The sequence below is a fragment of the Sesamum indicum genome, linkage group LG7 (assembly GCF_000512975.1).
Source record: "Sesamum indicum cultivar Zhongzhi No. 13 linkage group LG7, S_indicum_v1.0, whole genome shotgun sequence".
NCBI lineage: Eukaryota > Viridiplantae > Streptophyta > Magnoliopsida > Lamiales > Pedaliaceae > Sesamum > Sesamum indicum.
In genome coordinates, this window is record NC_026151.1 from 6,901,110 (window position 1) to 6,919,774 (window position 18,665).

Genomic DNA, 18,665 nt, shown 5'->3' on the forward strand with positions numbered 1-18,665 from the left:
TTTGTGGGGAAAAAAAAAGTTTTAGCATTTAGTAAATATAATTAATAAAAATTAATAATCTAATTGTCACTTGGCTGATTTCCTCTTTTCACTCTTTAGTGAGGTATATTTGAGGACAACTGAGTATTAGTTTTGGGTGGCAATTTTAATTCTATACAGATCTATTTCGACAATTTCATTCTACAATTTTAAAATTTTAACATATTGAGGATAAAAATAGTAGAATTTATTAAAGTGGTGGAAAAAAAGAGTAAATTAAGTTCTTCACGTATACTTTTCTGGCTATTTTAGCAAATTTCTGTTATTTTTATCTCCAATATATGAAAATTTTAGAATTATAGAATAAAATTATCAAAATAAATTTATATAAAAATAAAATTAACAATCTCATACTTGGAGGAGTAAAATTACAAATTTTATGGTATATATGCATGCATATATCCGGGAATAATTAAATAACTAAGAAAATAAACATCAAATTCTGATTGCGTCGCCGTCTGAAACAAACAGTAATTAACGCAAGACTATAAAAACAAATTTACACAATCAAATGGTGTTGAATTACAATGGCAAACGTCCACTAATCCAATGAAGAAAGCAATTAAAGGTGAGAAATTAACGACAAGCTGATTAATCATGAAACGGAACTGAGAACTCGACATCCTCTCATGCCCACTTTTGAGTTCTTGAAACATTAATCTAGCTACAAACCTGCACAAAAAAGGTACGCATAATTAGCGTTATAATCACCCAAAAAGATAAAAAAATATAGTTTTTGACTGTAACTAATATTTTCGACTCGTTTGAACAAACAACGGCTAATTATAACCGTTATGTGAACGTTGTGAATTAATATTTACCGTGGATTTTAACTTTTAATAGTGTTAAAGAATATGCTCATAACTTGGTTCCCTATACATTGAGAAAGAGCGAACAAAAGGTAGTACTCAACTGGAGTCTAGAGAGAGCATGTGAAGCCAGGAGGTGGGGTTTTCCCACAGGTCACAAGGAGCTGAAGAGCAATAGGCACATAGATTTTGAGATTGAGAGCTTTGATCTTAAGAGTAGTGCACAAGCAAACTGCAGCTTCAACCTCCGCAAGCCCTGAAATTACTGGGCAGCACTTATTAACAGCAGGGTCTCCCAACCCAATGTGCACTAGCCCACCAAGAAGATCCACACATGCACCAAGCTTGAGTGTGTCAATGGGGCAGGTTTCTTTACCCGGCGGCGGTGGGCAGGCTTTTCCCTTGGGTGGGTTAAGCACTGGAGGGACAGTCACCGGTGGCAAAGGCAAATTAGGCACTGTAACTGGTGGCACAGGCAACTTAGGAACCGTTACTGGTGGCACCGGCAATTTAGGGACCGTAACTGGTGGCACCGGCAGCTTAGGCACTGTTACTGGTGGCACTGGCAGCTTAGGCACTGTTACTGGTGGCACTGGCAGCTTAGGCACTGTTACTGGTGGCACTGGCAGTTTAGGCACAGTCACTGGCGGCACAGGCAATTTAGGGTCTACTACTACTGGTGGGACAGGCAATTTAGGCACCGTTACCGGTGGCACGGGCAATTTAGGCACTGTTACTGGTGGGACGGGCAACTTAGGCACGGTTACTGGTGGGACGGGCAATTTAGGGACTGTGACTGGTGGCACAGGCAATTTAGGCACCGTAACTGGGGGGAGAGGCAGTTTAGGGACTGTGACAGGAGGGACAGTGGTGGGGGGCTTAACGGCAATCAGGGTCGACAGTGGGAGTGGCGGAGGCAATGGAGAGCATGGAAATGAGGAAGAGGGCTAAAATCTTGGAGGACTCCATATTGGTATAATTCCCTCCTGGAACACAATGTGATGGGTACAGTATACTTAGGAGGAGAGTGAGTTGTGTTATATAGGGAGAGTGTGTTTGCAAGAATACAAAAGAACCCTAGAACCGATGCATGTGAACAGAGAGGCAACTGCCAAAATATGCTAGTTGTCAACTACCATGCAAATTCCATCCTCTTATCATCTTTTTCCTTTTTTACCCTCAATTTATATATATTTACTGTTGCTAACTTCTTTCTTTTTATTAAAACACAAAAAAATCGTTTGCATGTAATTAAACATATATGGTATAGGAACTTAATTAAGTATATTGATTTGATTTTATAGTTATGAATTTTTTGAGACGAAGAATTTTGCTTCAGAGCTATAAGTACTGGAAAATTAAACTAAATAAATATCATCCCACGTTAAATGTATATTTCAAGATTTTGGCTGAACGCGTTCATGCAATGTAACTTATGTATGTAAGGAAAATTCTTAATTAAATTTGATCTAATTGAATTTAAATAATTAATCATACAGTAAGTGCAATGCACTTGTCTTGTCACTTTCCTATAACATCTAAACACCAATCATATATATGATAACTGTATTATTTCTTGTGTAATTGATTTAAATCTGGTCATATTCGATTTGAGTTAGAATTTTCTTGTATCGAAAGTATATATGTCTATATTGTAAATTAAGCTTGGGTGCATTCGATAAACTGCTTTATATAGATCCATAAAATATTAATGGACTAAAATGCCTTTTACTTATACTTATTTTTTCAACAAATAATTATTTTTTAATTAATAATCATATTAATATTTTTCTATTCACGTTCAAAGTTAGCTTATTTTAGCATATTTGTGATCAATTATTTATATTTTTTTTCTTATATCTCAATTAATTAAATAAATACAATAAAATTAAATTATGCACACAAATTGATTGCTGTATAATTAATCTCTTTGGTCGTGACTTAACTTCCCATCGTAGATGGAAGAAAAAATTGCACTTTTGGTTCTATAAGACATGGGGTGTTGCGCGCACTTTGGTCCCATACTTTGCATGTTAATATTTTTTTCAATAAAATTTAAAAAATATTACAAATATGATCCTAAAGCCTAATAAATTCAATCTCATAGGATTACAACATGGAATCACATCCACAACGTTTTTTAAACTTATAAGATCAGAAATATTAATATCATAAAGTACGAGATTAAAAGTGCAATACGGTCGATGCTATGAAACTACAAGTGCAATTTCTGGGGGATGGAAATAGTGATTGAGTTCTTAACCATGGTTAGCGGATGAGTGAAATATAACCCTGGATTGGTGAGATCCAAACTATTAGGCACTGGTGAATCATCTTGAACCATTACGTACGTCATGAGCATCCCCACCTCTCCTGCTTCCTCATGAGGGTGTGATTGGAAAATACCGAAATACCCCTGACCTCGTTTTAATGTCTAATTTGATCATCACGGCCACGGGGTTTCCATATCCCTGTTTGGTGACTATTCTGTGTATATATATTTTTTTGTTAATAATTCAGATAATAATAATGTCTACAAAATAATAGAAATTATTAAAATAATGAAATTTATTATTTTGATAAAATAAATATTCTTCTCACTAAGCATATAAAATTAGTGAAAATATTAAATTTGTCACTCAATTTTTTATATCACTAATCTTGTATTTTTTTTGGTGTGGGGTGATACTTAATTTTTTTTTAATAATTTTATTTTTTTGTAACACGTGTTCGCATTTCATATTGGCATGAAACTAATCCTGATCAGCGAACGAGTTAAACCTCACCTATAATATAAGTATAATTCTAAAGTTTCGAACCCTACTCATGAATAAAAATTCATTTTATAATCTAATTTGCTTATCACCAAATCAACAATTTGCCTTAATTGTTCTCTACTGTGGGTTCTGTGCATTTTCTGATTAGTAATAAGGGTAATCGTATAGATCCTCCAATCGTATAGAAAGCCTTGGTCTTGACTTTCAAGTTATCTATATTATATATTAAGGGAAATCGCTTTTTGTTGTCTTTTTTTTTTCTTTTCCCATTTCTTCAATACTTAATTTACTTTTTGTTTATTTATAAATTTAATTTTCCACTATCATGTATTTAGTTTTTAATATTTTTTCATGCACTTTTTTGTCACCATGCTTTTTATAATTCTAATATAACTTGCTATGTATACTTTATTAAATAAAAAATATTTTATTTTAAATAATATTAAAGAATTATGCACACACGTCGAGTATGCCACAAGTTACTAGTTATTTGCTAATAATTGGCAATTTTATTATTTTAAAGATTTCATATCTTGAGGACAAAAATGACGGGAATTGTGACCATCTAAATCAGGTGTACTCTTCCAGCTATATTAGTACATTTCTACTATTTTTGTCCATAATATACAAAATTTTTAAAATTATCGAACAAATTTTTTATCAGTACTATTATTCGAATTTCAGGAAACAATAATTATGCTCTAGCATATAAATAAAAGGGTAAATTACATCAATATTTTCTAAGATTTGATATAATTACAAATACTCTCTCGTTGTTATAAAAATTATCAATACCCCCTTGATTTTTAACGATCGTTTAACAATTAGCCTATTCAATTAGTTTCAGTTAGGTTTTCATCCATTTTTTTGGTGAACTGACCAAAATACCCTTGTGGACTAAGGATTATAATTTTATTTTTTTAATTTTCTTATTCACTGAGTGGATAATTTTTTTTTAATAATTTTTCAATTTTTTTCATCCGCTCAGCGTCCGATTTTTTTTACCAAATTTTATTTCTTTGAAAAAGTAAAAAATACAATAAGGGTATAATTGACAGTTTCATACTTCTATCCAAGTATTATATAATTTTATCAAATATCAGGGAGCATTTGTAATTTTTCAAACAATAAAGGATATTCATAATTATGCAAAAGTTCAGAAAAGTTCAATGTAATTTATCCTAAATAAAATCCGATCAACAGTAAGCATTCAATTTACAAAGATATAATAGTGTAAATATAGTTAAATATATATTTTGCCCACTCCACGGACGCACCCCTAGCTATCAGAATGTACGTACTGATCAAATTTAATTAATATTTTCAACAACTTATATTGAAAAAGAGTTATATCAAATGTTTATAATATCTGTTAATTACATCAAATTAACAATATGGCATACATGTTTGGTTTGTGTTTATAGGTACATGTAAAGTGACACAATTTTCTTTTTATTTTTCTTAACATATTCAACCGATACATGAAGTACAATAACTCTCGATTCAATCAATATATCAATATATTTATAAATAAATTACGATAATTCACACAATGTAAACGAAATACCCACACTTTAATTTGATGAGACCCAAATTCATTATTTCAAAATTGTTCATGAAACCTTAATTAATTCAACCACTAAACTAATACATTGTCGTTTAAAGTGAGACAAATTGAGGGTAGCATATTATCATCTTATGTAAAAATCAAACTGTAAGAAGAAATCGTCATTCATGCATCCCTTAGTTGCTATAATTGTCTATAACATACTGATATTAAAAGAAACCCTTCTTCAATCTTATATGTTTTAAGATAAAAAGAGTGTCATTTTGGAGAATTTTGTATTGATTAAAGGAATTACGACTTGAATGTATCACAGGAGTCTCCCTTTTGTCCCGACACCCCAAATTACCTATCTTTTGCACAAACATATTAAATCAAGTACATATAGGTACCATGTGATGTTCGAACTTTCTTCTGACTGGACTGTGTCAATGGGTCGCAGGATAGAGTAATGACGCGTAGCTATGCTCTTTTGCAGTCCAGCTCTCCCCCATGTTTATGATGAATGCACTGATATGGAATGCACGAGGTATTGGAATTAAAGTTAAACTTTTTCGAGGTTTGTGTAGAGAACATAACTTTAATTTGACCCCCGGGTGCAGTGGATGATAGGTTGATATGTCTTCGCATTGGTTTTTCTGAGGTCATTAAGAATTGTAATAAAAAAAATTTGGCTTTTGATTAAGGATTCAGTTCAGGTGGAGGTACTGCAAGATGAGATGATGAGCAATTTTTATTTACTCGGGTGGAAGTCTCTGGTATACCAGACCCTTTGTAGAATTGTATATGGTAAATGTGATAAAGTTGCACCATATGGGCACATATGTGAGAGGCGGCTCAACAAGGGGTACCCTGGATGATGGGGGGGATTTTAATTTGATCATCTCCGTTTCTGAGTGGTCAAGTGGTGTGTATCTGACACATCACTCCATTGAAGAGTTCATTGAGGTTATCTTTGACAACGGCTTGGTTGACGTTGGATTCCAAGGTAGCCCTTTCACGTGGACGGATCACCGCATCTGGCACCGTCTTGATAGGATTTTGTTATCAACTGAATGGATTGACCTTTGGCCTAAGACATCCGTGAAGCATCTCCCGAGAGCTCTGTCAGACCACTGCCCTTTGTTGGTTCATGTTCAATCTAGTGTGTCCACCTCTCCCTCTTCTTTTAGATTTCGGAATATGTGGTGTAGGCACCCTAAATTATGAGAATTGTGGAGGAATGCGGCATTGCTGTTGCAGCAAATGGTATGCTCAATTGAAGAAGTTATTCCGTCTTAAGCAGCGTCTGTACCACTGGAATAAGGAGGTCTTCGGTGATATATTCTAGCATCTCAAGGAGACAGAGGCTAAGTAGCACAAGCGGAAAGATGTTACTACTTTGACCCTACTGAGGACAACTTGATAGAGATGAGTCGGGTCACGGCCCTTCTACAGCATGCTCTGTCGGTGGAGGAGGATTTTTGGAAGCAAAAATTGGCATGCAAGTGGGCCACAGATGGGGAACGAAATATGCAGTACTTCCATTCTTTAGTCAAGAAGAAGCGTGCTCGTATAGTGATCTCGTCTATATGGCATGACGGCAAATGATCTTGGATGCCATTATTAAGGAGTTTGCGGTGGCCTTTTTTCAAAACCTGTTGACGGTTGAATCGCGAGATATGCATGTGTTGAAGCTTGATGATGTGCCTCAGTTAATACTGCCAGGGCTAACAATGGAAGAGGTTCAGAGTGTAGTCTTTGAGATGGATAGGAGCAGTGTGGCGGGGCCAGATGGCTTCAATGCTGTGTTCTATCAGCGATGCTTGAGAAAATCAAGCATGATGTCTTTGGAGCTGTCAAGGATTTTTTTTGCGACATTGCAAAGAGTTTTACAACTACGTCTATTGTGCTTATTCAAAAGGTCAAATCTCCCTCCTGGAGCGTATTTCGCCCCATTAGCCTTAGTAATGTGACAAATAAAATTTTGACAAAGTTGCTTAACAATCGTCTTAAGCTGTGGTTGCCCTCATTGGTGTCATTGAATCAAAGTAGGTTTGTCCCAACTTGGCTCATTGGCGATAATATTTTGTTGGCACAGGAGATTATGCACTCAATTAGCTCTGGTAAGAATGAATGGAATGCCGCCTTTAAGCTTAACATGGCTAAGGCTGCAAGCGATACTTGGCCGCCTTGGTTTTTCACCTATGTGGCTTCAGTTAGTAGCCAATTGTACCCAGAACTGTTGGTTTTCTGTCATGGTGAATGGCGCTTTAAGTGGTTTTTTCAAGTTCTCGTGGGGTCTTCTTCAAGGTGACCTGCTTTCTCCAACACTATTTGTTTCGACATCTGAATTCATGTCACATAGGTTGAATAACCTCTTTACCAGGGATTGATCTTGGGTGTTTTCTGGAAGTTATGGCATTTCACACTTAGCTTTATGCTGATGGCGTCTTAATTTTTAATAATGCTGAGAAACGCAGCCGTACCATGCTTGTGGAGTTTCTTCATGATTTTGCTGCTAGGTCGGGTTAAAGTATTAATGTGTCTAAAAGTTCTTTGTTGATAGCTCCTAAGGCCTGGACCTTTGTCGCTCGTAATGTGAAGTAAGTCACTGGTTTTCTATATAAACCTTTTTTATTCATATATTTGGGAGTACCAATCTATGGAGGTCGAAAGAAGCCGAAGTTTTTTGAACCTTTGATTGAGGCTATGAGCTCAAAGGTGGCAGGATGGAAAAAAATATCCTTTCATTTGGTGGTCGGCATCAACTTATCCAGTCGGTCCTTCTTTCAATGCCTATCCAATATTATATGTGCTGAAACCACCTAAGCATGTGATTAGTGCGTTTAGAACGATTACTAAATAAGTTCTTTTGAGGGTCATAAAGCTCGGAAAGACGGGTACACTGGGTAGCATGGGAGCATTTGTGTTTTCGGTGGCATAGAGCGACCTCGGTTTTCGATGTCTTTCAGATGTGATTGCAGCCTTCTCACAGAAATTGTGGTGTTTTAGGACTTCTAACCTATTCTGGGTTGACTTCCTCTGGAAAAAAATATTGTAAGCATTCTGGTCCGGCTTCCATAAATATTTTTCACGATTGGCTCAGCACAATGGCATTGGATGATATTGGTGAGAAGGGTCACTGAAGGATACACTCATTGGAGCCTCGGCGCGGGTGGATCACGTTTTTGACATGATGATTGGACAGGTGAAGGGTCGTTAGCAGAGCTCGCTTGGCCAAATTTCTCTCACCATTAGCATGTCAATTACTACTGGAGGGACGGTAACTGGGATAAGGCCAAACTATAGCGGGTGTTGCCTCTAATTGTAGTGGAGTTAGTCACTCGGATTCCGATAGAGAGATTGGGAGCGGATAGACCTTGGTGGAAGGGTGATTCCATGGGTATCTTTTCTATGAAATCAACATGGAACTTGGTTAGAGAAGCTGCCCCACAACGACATCTGTTAGCAGACCTTTGGCATCACTCTATTCGGCCTTCTATTACAATTTTCTATTGGCGCCTATTGTATAACTTCATACTAGTAGATGAGCGCATGAAAGAGAAGGGGGTTCATATTGTTTCACCCATAAGGCATGACAGTATTTTGCGACTGCTTAACGTTGTTATCCCAAATACGATGCATGTGCACCATATGTTACAATCCTAGAGGCTCTTATCCCCGTACATGGCTCAGGGCCATGCTTGGTTCATTGTCCCAGTGGTGTTATTGTGGGCAGTCTGGTTGCTCTCAAACGAGGTAAAGTACTCCAATGCTTCATTCTTCGGTACAATGATTATATAGTGGATTATGTATTATCTAGCGGTGTTATATCAAGCACATGTTTTTCAGGCTGAACATTGGCGAGGAGACCTTGATGTGGCAAGATGGTTTGGGTTCATTTCAATCAAACATGCTCCTAAGAGGCTGAAGAAATTGTTTAAGTTCTAATTTCTTAAATTTATAATTACCTAGTTGATACTTGAGCTACCTATTTCTCAAAGCCCAAAGGCAAAGTTCAGCCGAGTGGGACCCAATTCGCTCAGCACTAGCATTATGAAGCACTACTAGGCCAACCAATACTAGCAGGTTGAAACATTACTAGCACAATCAGCTTAGCTTCTGTCGACTTTCTGGAGAGGTAGCATCCAAGCTAGGCTGAAATACGACAAACCTAGGTTCCATCCACGTCATTAGACAAATAAGCCATACTATACATGTCAAATGACACCTTGCCAAAAAAGCACTCAATTGGGATGCACAAATCCAACTGCATCTTGTTGAATAAAAATGATATATAACCACTTCCTACATACGTGGGATTGTACAACATTACAATGAGGTGGATAAACATCATCTCCACAAAGCAGACATCCCAAAGAATCAAGGAATATCCTAACTTTCTCTAACAACCTGCTGATTCTCGTAAAACCTACTTCTAGTAAAAAAAATGACAACATTCATTCAACAAGTAACTCGATTTTCACTCTCCATGCACAAGTTTTAAGTAGTCTGAAAATGCTTAGGGAGATTTGGTCGAGTTCACTCGATGATCGAACTCTTGATCCGCGATCCGACCTCGGCTCCCGAAACGCGATCCCTGAGAACAAAAGGAAACGGTTAAGCCGGCCGGGTGTAATCCCGGCTATGGCTCTCCGACGATCAAGTCAGTTCTCAGATCAGAGATATCCGATGATAGAAAAGTGTATACGTCTGATATTAAGTGAAAACTTACCCTCTCAAACTGGCATTTGCTGTTCTTATATGTTTCCAAAAGATAATTTTGGTGAGAGCCAATATCCGGGTCTGGGAGCTCCAGTTATGCCCAAAATCGTAGCTAACCACTGTTATGGCAGCCGCAAATCTCTCCCTTTGAGCATTATGTGGGATTCTGAGATCTTTCCATAATGGTTCCCCAATTTAATGTGAAGGGTATATTCGTCCAAAGATAAAAAACCCCCTCATCATTTGCCCCCCTAGTTCTGGACGCGACGGCTGAGTCGTGTGCAGAAATCAACAGGTGCTTTTGCAGGCTATTTAATTGTCTCGATATCGCGGTCCACGTGTCGCGTGGGCAGTCCTTCCTAGCATTGGAGGGCGCGTGCCTTCTGCAGACGTCCAATCCCTTCTCAATACAAAAACCCATATAATCCGTGTGATTCAAAATATTTCAAACTGATTTCGTCTTCCCCAAGCCAACGCTTTCAGCCCTCCTGCCGTTCAAGTTCTGCCTTACTCTCCATTCCCAGGTACGACGTTCCGCCATCCCCAACTTTGCTTCTCACTACTGCTACTTTTACCCATAGTAGTGTGGTCAGTATGCACCAAGAAGGTCCGTCTAGGGCTAGGTCTCGGTCTAGATTGCGTCATGGTGGGCGAATAGAATCGGATTCCGATAGTGTTCCCGATTCTGATTTCGGCGATAGGCCATGGGAACACATAGTTAGTACTGTAAGGCTTCGGGTCGATACCATAAGGGAAAAATACTTTATCCCTCCTAGCTACGAAGTTTTAATTCCTAGTTCTGCTGATCGCATGCACCGCCCCCCTCGAGGTTTTTGTTCATTTTCCTTGAATCATTTTGACGCGGGTCTGAGATTACCCCTCGCTCCGTATGTTTCACAAATTCTCAGGCGCCTTGAATTGTGCCCTATGCAACTCTCGCCTAATTCGATCCGCCACATCATTATCTTCGTCATCCTAATGAGGGTCTACCGCTATGAGCCCAGCTTTGATAATTTCTGGTCTTTGTACTCGTTTACTACCTCTGCTAGGTCGGCGGATAATGGTTTTTATTACTTATCCGCCCGCAAGGAGTGCAGGTATCTGGCTCCTTTAACTTCGAACGTAGGTCCATGGAAGAAACGATTCATCTTTGTTCGTCCTCCCCCGGGTCGGGGATGGCCTTTTTGTTGTGAATGGGTCTTAGAAAAACCGAGACCTGTGGTTGAGGGTGGGGGGTTAGAAGGTGATCAAATTAGGAGCCTTTCCTCCTATCGGTATGACCCCAAGATGCTTCTGGTAGAAGAAGTTCTCAAGCTCGCACAACTTTCTCCTGCCCCTATCCCAGTTGAGGGCTCCTTAGGTGATTGATCGATTAAATTTTCATTTCCTTCTGTTATACTCGGATCCAATGTGTTCTCATCCCACTGTTTTTTTCTTTTCAGACGATATGGTAGGCCAATCACGCCTTGCCCAGCGGATCCGATCCAATCGGGCGCGACCGTCAGCTGGGGAGACCGCACCCGTGCCTTCATCAGCGACCTCGCCTCATCTTGGTGACAGTTCGGCAGTTCCTCAAGGGAACCAACCCCGTAGCCCCCCCATCGACATTGGGAGTGAGGATACCCGCTCCCATATTCGTCCGCTGAATCAACCAGCCCCTGCTTCGCCTGATCGATCCCATACTGGAGAGTCTGGTTCGGGCGGCCTGTTGCCCCGGAGGCGGAGGAGAGGTAAGAGCCTGGTGGGTCCCAATACGAGGAGCCGATCTCAGTCCCTGGCTCTGGGTCACTCCGTGTCTACAACCCTTGATGATCGCAGAGGTATGGAAATGTTTAATGACGTTTCCGACTGCTGGAAGAAAGCTCGCGAGGATCTCCGTGCTCCGAATCACCTTATGCCTCCACCGGTCGAAGAAAGATTCGTTCCAAATTGGAATGTCTCTCCCAACAGCACTGTCCTTGGTTCACATTCTGGGCAAGTATCATGGGAACTATTCAACGCTTCGTGTTTACCACGCGATCAGGCGGCCTTGCTCCAGAGCCCTTTTACTCGACTGGAAGAACATGCTGCCCACTCGCTAATTCAGGTAATTACCCCCTGAATGATGACTAGTTCATGTAAATATCATTTGCTGCCCCCCTGTTAGATTCTTTCCTAACGCGATCGTGTCCAGGCTTCCAATCTCGTTCGGGGACTCTCTTTGAAGTGTGCCGGGTTTCGAAGGAATCAATTAGTGGCTGAACGTTCCAGTAGTGAGATGCGCCTCAAGGTCGAGGAGGCTACCGCTCGAGCAGAAAATTCGGAAGCCCAACGTGCAGTCCTGGAGGCCCGTAACAAGGAGTTGGAGGAAAAGATGGCCGCCGAGGTGTCTAAGGCTACTGAGTTGGGGAGAGAGGCTGGCTTTGCAGCTGGGCACGCAGCTGGAAAGATTGATGGTCGAGCCGAGTTCTTGAGTTCCGACGAGTTCTCTGCTCGTATTCGGGAGGCTCGACTTTCCGGTGCTCGTGATTTTATCTGAGCTCCGTCTTTTGATACTGCTTTAGAGATTAGGGCTGCAGACTACCTGGTACAAGGTTTTGATAGATGCAAAGCTCAAGTTTCGACATTGAAAGGCTTTGTACCTGGTTTTGATCTCGCCAAGCTTGACCCTAGCCTTGATGGTAACCTGCGCCCATTCCCCGAGGACCCTGCTGCTTCGCCCAAAGAAGATGAATTTGCTTCACTGTTAGATGTCATTGAAAATATGTAGCTTTATGTCTTGAACAATTTGATCGTAGTTCTTTTTGTATAATCCCTGGTTTTAAGCACCATATCTATTAAAACACTAGACTTTAGTGCTTTCATCACTGCAAGTGCTTTTGCTGATATGATCGTTTTAGAAAACCTTTTTCAGGTTTGAGTTAATATTATCGCATTGATTGGTAGCGCCTTTCTCAGGTCTATATAAGAAAAATGCGATCATATTATTTAATATGGTTTAATGAGCCTTTTCCAGGCTAATGGGGGTACAGTAACTAAACTTCATACATTATTTGGCCTTTCCCAGGCATCTATGATCGCACTACTGACAGCCTTTCTCAGGCTGGATTATGCATAGAATTTTCTCAAGTTTCGTATGTTCCATGGTCGCTTGAGAAGACGTCCTTGAGAATCTTGCAGTAGGTAAGCACCCTTCCTCCGTATTTCGACCACCTTAAAGGGGCCCTCCCATTCAGGGTCCAGCTTCCCGACGTGTTTAGAGACTTCAGCTTTTTTAAGGACCAGATCCCCCACTTGGAGCTCCCTGGGTCGAAGTTTTTTGTTGTACCTTCTCATCATTAGGCCTTTGTGGTGGAGTATTTTAGCTAGGGCGTCATCCCTATTTTCTTCGATCACCGTTAGGTCGAACGCACGTGCTTGGTTGTTCGCCGCAGGGTCGTAACTTGCGATCCAATGGGTTTCCTCGCCGATTTCTGCAGGAAGAATAGCTTCAGAACCATAAACAAGACAAAAGGGACTTTCACCTGTAGACGACCTCGGGGTCGTCCTGTAAGCCCATAATACCCCCGGTAGTTCTTCTTCCCACGATCCTTTTGAATTAATACGAGTCTTTAAGTGTTGGAGTATAGTCCTGTTGGTCACCTCTGTCTGCCCGTTCGATTGAGGATGGCCCACCGATGTGAAGTTTTGTTGGATTTTTAACTCTTTCAACCAGCTCGCAATTTCTTTCCCCTGGAATTGTGTGCCGTTATCTGATACGATAGCTCTGGGCATCCCGAATCGACATATGATATTCTTCCAAATAAAATCGATCATCCCTTTTTCCGTTATTCTTGCCACTGCTTCGGCCTCTACCCACTTAGAAAAGTACTCGACCGCGAGTATGATAAATTTCTTTTGTGCCCTCGCAGGGGGGAAAGGCCCCATTATATCGATCCCCCACTGATCGAACGGGCAAGCGACCTGTAATGGTTCCATTGGTGTAGCCGGGGAATGCATCCGGGCGGAGAACCTCTGACAGCTTTCGCATCTTTGTACTAGCCTTTTCGCATCCTTCATCAGTGTAGGCCAGAAATACCCTTGACGTGCGACCTTCTGAGCTAACGACCTGGCGCCCGAATGGTTGCCGCAACTTCCTTCGTGTATCTCTTTCAGTACGTATCCCGCTTGTTCGTCATTCAAGCATTTTAGTAGGGGTCCGTCCGCCGTTCTCTTGTATAGTTCAGATTCGACCATTGTGAATCTGGTGGCCTTTAACCTCAAATTTTTTGCATGCGAGGGATTTTTGGGAAGAATCCCCTCCTTGAGATAGAGCGTTAGCTCGTCCTTCCACGTACAAGGTTGGTCTACCGTATATATATCGACCTCAGCGATCGCTGGTCTGTCTTTCACCATCACTGTTATACTGCGGTTCTTTATGCCCGACAATGAGGCTCCAAATTTAGAAAGTGAATCAGCTCTATCGTTTTCTCCTCTTGGTATTTGTTGGACCGTGCATTTATCGAAACGCTCGATCAGAGATTTTGACTTCTTCAGGTACATCGACATTGTCTGCTCCTTTGCTTCGTAATTCCCCTCGATCTGCATTGCTACTAACTGCGAGTCAGTGTATACTTCTAAAGTTCTTGCTCCTGCTGCATGAGCCAGCTCTAATCCTAAGATTAGGGCTTCGTACTCGGCTTCGTTGTTGGTGGCATGAAACGAGAGTCTGGCTGCGACCTCGATTTCAACCTCTCCTGGCCCTTGTATCAGGATCCCAGCTCCCCCGTTGCTAGTATTCGACGATCCGTCTACATGCAACATCCACGGCTTGACATCCAGAGCAGGCATGTTTGTCAGTTCCATTACAAAGTCAGCAAGTACCTGAGCCCTCTCCGAGTTTCTGGCATGATATTCTATATCGTGTTCACCCAGTTCTACAGCCCATTTCACTAATCTCCCTGAGACCTCCGGTCGCGACAAAATGCTCTTGAGCGGTTGATTTGTTAATACGACGATCTTATGTGATTGAAAATACGGTCGTAACCTGCGAGCCGACGTTACTAGTGCAAGAACGAATTTTTCGACTAAGCTGTACCTCATTTCCGCTCCCTGCAGCATTTTGCTGACATAGTATACTGGGTTCTGGACTTTATTCTCTTCCCTCACCAGTACCGAACTCACAGCATGTTCCGACACTGCTAAGTATAGATACAAAATGTCTCCAGGTCGGGGATTTGCTAATAGTGGTGGCGTCCTCAAGTAACCCTTGAGTTGGTTAAAAGCATCCTCGCATTCTTTTGACCATTGGAAATCCTTGGGTTTTCTTAATACTTTAAAGAAAGGTAAATTTCTATCTGCTGACTTTGAAATAAATCGGTTAAGGGATGCGATCTTACCCGTTAACTTCTGTACGTCTTTTATCGAAGTTGGTGACTTTAGCTCGAGGATTGCTTTGATTTTCTCTGGATTGGCCTCTATCCCTCGGCTGCTCACCATATATCCCAAGAACTTGCCCCCTCCGACCCCGAATGTGCATTTTGTTGGATTGAGCTTCATTCCGTATGATCGCATGACGGCAAAGCTTGCTTCGAGGTCCTGCAAGTGTTTCTCCGAGTGTCGGCTTTTAACTAACATATCGTCCACGTAGACCTCCATTGTTTTTCCGATCTGTTCTCTGAACATTCTGTTAACGAGCCTTTGATATGTTGCACCTGCATTTTTCAGACCGAACGGCATTACGTTATAACAAAATATACCTTGTTCAGTTACGAACGATGTCTTTGTGCGGTCCTCCTTAGCCATGCGGATCTGATGGTAACCCTGGTAGGCATCCATCATCGAAAACAACTCGTACCCGGCGGTCGCATCTACCAACTGGTCGATCCTGGGCAATGGGAAAGGGTCTTTGGGGCACGCTCTGTTCAAGTCTGTAAAATCGGTGCACATCCTCCATTTCCCTGCGGCCTTTGGCACCACTACTACGTTCGACAACCAGTCTGTATAATGGACCTCAGAAACGTATCCTGCTTTCAACAGCTTATCCACTTCCTCCTTAATGATCGCATTTTTCTCGGATCCGAATGCTCTTTTTCTCTGTTGTATGGGCTGTGCCTTTGGGTCTAAGTTCAATCGGTGGACAATAATTTCGGGATTAATACCTTTAAAATCGGAGGCACTCCAGGCAAACATGTCCGCATTGCGACGCAAGAAGGCGACCATCATTAGCTCGAGGTTCTTTTCCATGCTAGCCCCAATCTTCGTTGTTTTGGATGGATCCCCTTGTACCAACTCGATCTCTTTGTGTTCATCCATCGATTCTATTCTCTCCTCGTTCTTGATGAAAGTTTCATCCAGCTTCCTCTTTCTATCCGTCGCATCCTTCCTTAAGGAGAGGTTGTAGCACCTTCTGGCTTCTCCTTGATCGCATGCGACCTCCCCAACTCCGGCATGTGTAGGAAATTTCATTTTCAAGTGGTAAGTGGAATGTTCAAGCCAGGTCTTCCCAAAATGACATTATAAGCAAAGGGGGTGTTGACCACCAGAAATTTTACCTTGAGAGTCCTTCTTCTGGGTTCGTCTCCAAGGGAAACAGGTAGTTCAATTGTCCCCAACGAATCCACTTCACTGCCTCCGAAGCCTACCAATGGCGAGCTCACAGCCTCCAACCTGGCGTCTGCCAACCCCATTTTGATTAAGACTTCCTTCAAAATTATATCAGCAGAACTTCCGTTGTCAACCAAGACTTTATGGACAGTGAAGTTGGCTATGTCCATCTTAATCACCATGGGGTCATTACCGTCACCGGTCTTTCCTTTTATATCCTGAGCGCCAAAGCTAATTTCTAATTCTGGGGATATATTCATTACCTGTCGGCTCATCAGAGTACTCGTTCTCCGTTCTGCCTTCTTCTTTGCTCTGCTCGAGTGTCCCATCTCAGATCCTCCTGCTATCATATGTATGATGCCTTTCACAGGCGCGTTCTCCCGGGCAGTTTGCCCTGCAACGACTCCTCCTTCATGTCTTAATGGGCTTCGGGATTTGCTGTGTCGTCCTCTGCTTTGATAGTCTTTGGATATCAAATCTTTGAAATATCCTTGGCGGATTAGCCGCTCGATCTCGTCCTTAAGCTGGTAACATTCCTCCGTGTCATGCCCTCTTTCACGGTGGAATCTACAGTACTTGCTCGAATTTTTCTTTGCCGGGGTAGCTCTCGTGGGTTTCGGCCATCTGAGTACATCCTTCCTTTCTACCATGAGCAGCGCCTTAGCCCTAGTTGTGTTGAGTGGGGTGTATTTATTATACTTCTGTGAGTAGTGGGGCTCTTTGTTTCGATCATGCCTTGATCGCTTATCATTCTTAATGTCATATCCCCGATCTCTTCCATACTCGCCCCTCCACTCGCCATCCTTCATGGCGTTCATTTCTTCCTCGTCTATATATTTCTGCGCCAGATTCATGAGTTGTTCCACATCAGATGGGGGGTCCCGTGCTAACGCAGAAGCAAATGCTCCCTTCTTCAACCCGTGGATCAGTATGCTGATCATCATATCTATCCGTAGATCTGGTACCTCCAGCGTTTCGTTATTGAAACGTCCCATGAAGTTCTTTAAAGGCTCGTCATTTCGCTGTCTTATGGTGAACAGATGTGTCGCCGATCGTTTCTGCTTCCTTTTACTGGCAAAATGGAAAGAGAATTTCTGTATGAGCTGCTCGAGGGATTCCACGCTTCCCGGTGGCAAGTTTGTGAACCACTCCTGGGCTTTTCCTGTCAGAGTCGTGATAAATAATTTAGCGTTTATTGGACCTGACTGCCCATAGAGGTTCATCACCATATCGAATGCTGCGAGGTGCTCTGTGGGGTCTTTCATTCCATCATATCTCGACAGGTCCGGCATTCTGAAGTTCGGAGCTACAGTCTCTGTCAAGATGTGATTACAGAATGGCGAATTTCGGTGCTGGGATACTATTTCCCCCCTCTTCTTCAGTTCGTCAATCTGCTTTCCTAATTTCTCTATCTGTTTCGATACGTTGTCAACCTCCGCGCGCGAGATTACCGGTCCCCGGGCATGGCTCCTGTCTCGGCTACTAGATCCAACTTCCGAGGGCTGGTGCTTGCTTCTGTCCCTTCTATGGGCACCTGACGTTCTATCTTGTTCCTTTTCTCCAAATAGCCTTCTCCTTACCCCTTCTCCTTCAGCCGGAGCAGCGATCCTTCGCTCATACGCGACAATGGCCTTTCTCCCCGCTTCTTCCATTAATTGTTGTAATTCATCCTTCGCTCATACGCGACAATGGCCTTTCTCCCCGCTTCTTCCATTAATTGTTGTAATTCAGTTTTCGTAAGTTGAACTACGGGTTCGGCGGTTCCTATCGTGGTATCCAAGCCTAGGATGTTCCTCCCTGACTCTCCTTCCATGTTCTCAGAATATGTCGTTCCCACAGACGGCGCCAGATGAAAATGCTTAGGGAGATTTGGTCGAGTTCACTCGATGATCGAACTCTTGATCCGCGATCCGACCTCGGCTCCCGAAACACGATCCCTGAGAACAAAAGGAAAACGGTTAAGCCGGCCGGGTGCAGTCCCGGCTATGGCTCTCCGACGATCAAGTCAGTTCCCAGAACAGACCGACCTCGGCTCCCGAAACGCGATCCCTGAGAACAAAAGGAAACGGTTAAGCCGGCCGGGTGTAATCCCGGCTATGGCTCTCCGACGATCAAGTCAGTTCCTAGATCAGAGATATCCGATGATAGAAAAGTGTATACGTCTGATATTAAGTGAAAACTTACCCTCTCAAACTGGCATTTGCT

At 41.9% G+C, this 18,665-nt stretch overlaps 2 protein-coding genes across 2 annotated transcripts; both read right to left on the reverse strand.

Annotated features, from left to right (window-relative positions):
- LOC105166507 (36.4 kDa proline-rich protein-like) lies at window positions 457-3,192 on the reverse strand. Its single transcript, XM_011085885.1, has 3 exons — window positions 3,112-3,192; window positions 953-1,795; window positions 457-711 (listed from the first exon to the last, which is right to left on the reverse strand). The coding sequence occupies exons 1-2, from the start codon at window positions 3,190-3,192 to the stop codon at window positions 959-961; spliced, it is 918 nt and encodes a 305-aa protein (XP_011084187.1). The 3' UTR covers window positions 457-711; window positions 953-958.
- Window positions 16,325-18,112, reverse strand: LOC105166508. The gene has a single exon (XM_011085886.1). It carries the CDS (start codon window positions 18,110-18,112, stop codon window positions 16,325-16,327), a length of 1,788 nt encoding a protein of 595 aa, XP_011084188.1.

Bases quoted from the DNA above. Each gene is read 5' to 3' on its own strand.
- LOC105166507 (XM_011085885.1), bottom strand. From the start codon at position 3,192: ATGGTTCAAGATGATTCACCAGTGCCTAATAGTTTGGATCTCACCAAT. The intron at 1,796-3,111 runs GTTAAGAACTCA...CCAAGATTTTAG, and splicing joins TCACTCATCCGCTAACCATG to CCCTCTTCCTCATTTCCATG.
- LOC105166508 (XM_011085886.1), bottom strand. From the start codon at position 18,112: ATGGAAGAAGCGGGGAGAAAGGCCATTGTCGCGTATGAGCGAAGGATC.